The 5,995-nt window shown below is 45.7% G+C and overlaps 1 protein-coding gene across 1 annotated transcript in view; it reads left to right on the top strand.

Moving 5' to 3' along the window:
- The window catches only part of LOC102384441 (fibrillin-2-like), a 231,092-nt gene that overhangs the window by 219,188 nt on the left and 5,909 nt on the right, over positions 1 to 5,995 (top strand). The window contains exon 23 of the mRNA XM_025206706.1: positions 966 to 1,193. Coding sequence (XP_025062491.1) covers positions 966 to 1,193 — 228 coding nt within the window. The remainder of the gene's footprint in view (positions 1 to 965; positions 1,194 to 5,995) is intronic.

The following is a 5,995-nucleotide window of genomic DNA, read 5'->3' as shown; positions in this document are numbered from 1 at the left end:
TTATGATTAGTGTAGCCCCGTCCTCCATGAGGTGAAGCTGGACCAGGTTGTCATATGCCTCATCTGAGTATAAATTTTTGGAGCATCCAAATACTTATGACAAGAACACCCGGTTTCAGTCATGAGCGAGGGCTAATTGGCACATAAATCCTTTGTTGGGGGTATCTGGACTACACACATACTGAGCAGTGCTGAGCTGTGGGGTCACCATAGCTTGGAATGGTGTTGACTCCGGTGAGGCCCAGCCCAATGAACAATGTGGTAAAACAAGAGCCTTTGGCCTTTGATTAATGTCATGCATAGTTTTTACTACATATAAGTAGATATAAAAATGCTGCTTAAAAGTGTGTTTATGAAGTACTTGTGCTAAAACTTGCACCAGTTTCAAAAAAAAAAAAGCTAATGTGAGTCAATTATGGATGAGCTAAATGTATGAGTACTATATGTAAATTGCTATATCCATGGTTAATATCAAGGTAATTCTTTTCAAATGTGCTGCTTCTTCCCATGTACTCTGGGAGGGCAAGGTCTGACAGAAGACGGGGAAGGGACTGCTATGGGAAAAAGTTGGAGGGAAGCACAAAACAAAGGGGCTACCTGACCCCCAAGATTTATTTTCCCTGCTGTAGCAGTGGGAAGAGGACTAATTCAAGGCAAACCTCGAATAATTAGATTCCATACCTGCAAAATCATAACAAATGTATACCTTTCTGTGTATAGAATCTAATTATTTTGGGGTCATCTTACAATTGGGGCTGTCTTCTATTTCAAGTAAATATGGTAATCCCAATGATACAGAATTATACACAAATACCTCAAGTAGAAATTTGTTCTTTTGCATTCTTTGGAGCTGTAAACAGCTGAGCATCACACCTGCATAACTCAAAAATAACTCCTAACATTAAATGTATCAAGTGGTTAGTGTATAACACAACATAATTGCCTTTGTTTTATAAAATGTATAGATATCCGCATGGAACAATGTTACTTGAAGTGGGATGAAGATGAGTGTATTCAGTCTGTACCTGGCAAATTTCGTATGGATGCCTGCTGCTGTGCTGTTGGTGCTGCTTGGGGCTCAGACTGTGAGGAATGCCCTAAGCCTGGCACCAAAGAATATGAGGCCTTGTGCCCCAGAGGACCTGGATTTTCTAATAGAGGTGACATTCTAACTGGCAGGCCATTTTATAAAGGTAAAGCTTCATTCCTCTCTTACTGGAACTGAAAAGTGCATTTTCTATGCATCTCTTTATATAGGCTCTCATATGCTCTTTAAAGGAAAGCACCAGTGTTTATATATGCAAAATGTTTAGAATTAGAGATACCAATCGTAGCATTAATAATCAAACAATACATTTTACTGAAGAACTAGTTCTTCTTTGTAATTCCCATCTATGACCTTTTGTGATCTTATTGCATGAAGGCAGCAATTTTCTGTGATAGAAAGAAACTGGAATCTCTCTCTTTTGTGCTTTGCCATGACCTGAGCTCTTTCTTGCCCATCTTCTCACTGTGATCCAGGCTCTTTTCCTCTGCCTGAATCTTGCTTGGACATGGACAATCTAATGTCTCTCGTAACTGTAGATTTCCATGTTAGTCAACCTGCCCTCTCTTTGCTTGTATTAGTTCATGTATTCATTCCAACAGCGTGTATGTTATAGACAGGTAGTAAAATACCTGCCTTAAAGAGATGGTAATTTAGGTTAGACATAGCAACTTGAGAGCTGAATAAAGAGTGGTGATCAAGGAGGAGAGAAAGTTAGTAGCTTGATTTTTTCAGGGCTTTAAAGTAAAGGAAAAGAAGCTTGAATTTGATAAGATTTGAAAGGAAGCTAGCAAAGAGCTCTTAGGGATTGACATGTTGAGAAAGACATGAAAGGCAAATTTTGGGAGGGAATATTTTGGACAGAGCAAAGTGTGAGGGTAAGGTGAGAATGTAGGAAGCCAGAGACATTAAGATATAGAGTGCAAGAGATTACTACAAAGTTTCTTGAAATTATGACTGATAAGGGATGTGTGTGTTTTGGAGATCTTGTAGAGGTTAAAACTCACATAATTTAGCAGCAGCATTAGTTTTGGATAAGAAAGGAAAGTGTGTCTAAGATGGTTCTGAAGTTATAAATATTTGTGACTGGAAGGACAGTGGAATTAATGGTGAAAGAAGAAAGCCCCCTTTGTTTAAGTGACTCCGGTTTTCTCCAGAAGCTGAGAGGATTGAAAATTGCTCAAAGGATTAAAGATAAGGACCCAAATAGAGCTTCCCTTTTGGTGAGCATTTTGAGCCATATATGTAGATATTTAGATCCTTCTCCTAACTGAAACTCACTGGATCCTTCCGAGCATGTTATGAGTATCTATCATGAGGCAAAGTTGTGGCCTGGAGATGATGGTTATGCCAGGCTTGTCCAACATACGACCTGGGTGGGTCTGTCCCATCTGGAGCAGCATGCAGCTGAAGCCAGATTCCCACGTGCTGCTGGGGATGTGAGGAGCCTGGCCAGGTCAGCACCAGCCAGCAAAAGTGGCGGGGGGGGGCGGGGGCGGTCACGGGTCCCACTCAGGACTCACCGGCGCAGGCAGGGGCAAAATGCAGCTGAGCCCCTGCTGGTCCGGCTGGGCTCATCCCGTCCTGAGCGGCACATGGCTCCGTCGCCGCTTCTGCTGGCCAGTGTAGACCTGGCCGGGCTCCTCCCATCCCCAGCAGCTCGTTGGAAGCCGGCTTCAGTGGAAGTACCTCCTGTGGCCACTTGCACTCTCTTTGATCCTGTTCTGCCCCACTAAGTTCATAAACTCCATGGAAATTCCAGAATTGTTAGTCACAGAAAAAACATGACCAACTATAGGCAGAAAGAAGAGGGTGAGGAGGAGGAGGGGCCTCACACCTTTTCATGTAATGATTAGGGAGTGGGGGACCCAGGTTTCAATGCCCCCCCTCTGCCAAGAGGGCTTTTGAATCTACATGTATTTCCCAGGCATTGAGTTCACCAGCCCCTTGTTAAAGCTGGCTCAGTGGAGCAGCAACTGTCCCATTGCTCTCTATCCATTTTATCTAATGACTTTTAAATGCAAAATGCAGAAACAGCATTGGAGAGAGAGGCCAGAATTCAGAGCCCCTGCCTTATCAGGGCAGTGCGCATTTTACTAAACCATATTCCCTCTGGCTTGTCCTGCTTCTGGTCCTATATATCTTCTCTTATTGTCTACCCAATGGGACCACTTCAACAAGAAGGATGGAGGAGGGGGCATTAGGCAAAATATTGCTATGTGTTTGGAGGGGGCATGTGTAGCTAGAAGACAAGGGACGATGTAGCCAGTAGGGCTGTGTGGAACTTCAGCAGCCATTTTGTTTTGGAAGTGTTTTGGCCCGTTTCGGCACCCAAAACAATGAATCTGAAACAAAACAGAAGGCTCCGAAACATCTCTGAAACTAAGCGAAACCATCCAAAACGTTTCGGAAATGATTCGGATGTTTCGGAATATTTCGGAGGCGGGCTTGCAGGGAAACAGAAACTCGGAAGAGGGAAAGGGAAGGACTGCTCTGATATTGTCATCTGTAGCTGGCCAGTGTCTGTGATCTGTCCCTGAGGTCCCTTCCAATCCCAGTGCTCTAGGGGAGGGACGGCAGCCTGCTGTCATCCCATGCATGGATCTGGGGACCCACAACCCCAAGGAGGAGTCTGGCATAACCCCACAGCCCTCCCAGGGGGGCACAGGCCCCCAGATCTGTGTGTAGGATGACAGCATGCTGCCACTGCCAGCTGGGGCAGTGCCAGCACCAGTCTACCTGGTGTTCAGCATGGGCTGTGCAGAGTACTGGTCCCAGCTAGTGGTGGCAGCCGGCTGTCATCCTGCGCGCAGATCCAGGGACCCACACCCCCTGGAAAGAGTCTGGCACAGCCCCGCAGCCCTCCTTTTAAAGTGCCAGGAGGCTGGGGCTGGGTGAGAGATGGAGCTGGGTTGGGCAGCCATGGGGGCTTTTCCGCGGCTCCCCCCACACAGCCAGAGGAGCCCTGGGAGAAGCCCCCATGGCTGCTCTGGATGGCCCCATCCCCCGCCCGGCCCCAGCTTCCCCAGTACTTAAAAAAAACAAAACAAAGCCCTGTTACTCACTCTCTGTAGCAGCAGCGACTGGGGCCTCTGAGGGTTCATGGCAGAGACCCCTGTGCAGCACGGGGCAGTAGGGGGCAGCGGGTACCCCTTCCCCCTGCTTGGCACCTGTGCGGCAGCTGCTCTGTGGCACAGGTACAGTGTGGCTCTGTAGGGTGCTGCACATCATCTGGGAGCTGGGGCTGAGCGGTGCTGGGCTCCGGGTAACTACTGGAGCCACCCCAGCTCTCAGATAGCATGGATCGCCCTGCCGAGCCACACTGCATCTGTGCAATGTGACAGCTGCCACATGGGTGCCAAAGGGGAGGGCAGGGGAGTGATCCCCACTGCCCCGTGCTGCACAGGGGGGCTCAGCCACAAGCCCTCAGAGGCCCCAGTCGCTGCTGCTACATCTGATGAGTGTGGGGCTTTTTTTTTTTTCTTTAAATTGCCAGAAGGGTGGGGCCAGGCAGGGAATGGGGCTGGGGAGGGCAGGCATGGGGGGTTCTCCCTGTGCGGCTTCCCCCCCAGCCCAGGGACAGGCAGGCACAGTCGGAGGAGCAGTGGGAGAACCTGCAGCCACCTGGCTGTGCCTGCCTCTCCCCGGTTGATCCGAATCTCCGAAACAGCATCGAAACTCCAAAACAGATTTGGCCTAATCAGAACAGAACAGTGATCCGAAACACTAAAACAAATCACTGTTCCTCCGAAACAGCCGAATCCAAAACAGAAATGAAACATAGCCATTTTGCACAGCCCTAGTAGCCAGGTAATCAATGGAAAATAAAATGATTAAGCCAGTTTTATTCCTCTCAGGAAAAAAATGGTTCCCTCCAAAACACTGAGTACATCCTTTCTTTTCAGATAATTTCATATTTTAGAGACAAGGTGAAATAATTATGAGACTTTTTAAAGTATTGGTTTCTTTTAAATAAGTGTCTACACAGCAAAACTTTTTCCTTCAAATATATTATGTTGCTTGAGGAAATTTGAAGTTCCGCTTTGCCAGTAATCACTGATTTTGAAGTTACTCACCTTGGAGGGAAAATTCAGCTCTTACATTCCATGAAAGTTTGCCTGAACAAGGACTGAAGATTTTTGTCTCTTCGCCTACTTTTTTTTTGCCTACTGTCTTTTCTTGTACACTTTACACCTGCTGGTGTCTCCAGACTACTGTTTTGTCTCATGATGGAAACACCTTAGATAAGGGCATTCATCCAGCAGAATTATACTTTTGAATTATTGTTAAAAGCTCACTGAAAGCTGAATAGGGGCTGCCTGAGACTGACCCGTGTGAGAATATGTAGAGAAGTTGAGACTGACAAGCAGTTTATTGGATAAGCCTTATGCAATATCTTGTTACAGTTACAGGGTTAGTCCTTCATATAATCCAAGGAACTATGTTTTTGTCCCAAAGAAGAAAAAATAAGTAGGACTAGGCTCTTGTCACTTTTCTGCACTAGACAAAATGTAATATGTGTATGTCTGAACACGACTGTGGTGACTGAGAATCTTTAGGAAAGTTTGTCTCTCAAAGAGGTGTAAACTGACCAAGTTACACCTATGCCATATGGCTTCATGTTTCCCGTTACCTAGGTAGTGCTTTACAGGCTCAATTTATGCTATACAGTTTCTTTTTAAGTCTTCCTGAAGGTTTTTTTGCCTTGTTTGGAATTCTGAATCTCATAGTGATAGCTGAAATTCAGTTTCTAGAAAGGGATGACTTTTCAGTGCCTGCAAGAAGCTGTTTCACCCAAGTTTTAGTTAAATTTATGGAGAATATCACAAGATCCTAGTTTGTTCAAATGAAAACATACTGCATAATACCCACAGTGTTGGAAGGAAACTACCTCTCCACCTAGTTTATTGTTAAACAAATAAGTATTCTGTATTCTCTTTTTTTTCCCTA

Source organism: Alligator sinensis, unplaced genomic scaffold (genome assembly GCF_000455745.1).
Source record: "Alligator sinensis unplaced genomic scaffold, ASM45574v1 scaffold10_1, whole genome shotgun sequence".
NCBI lineage: Eukaryota > Metazoa > Chordata > Crocodylia > Alligatoridae > Alligator > Alligator sinensis.
This window is presented reverse-complemented; position numbering and strand designations above follow the sequence as displayed.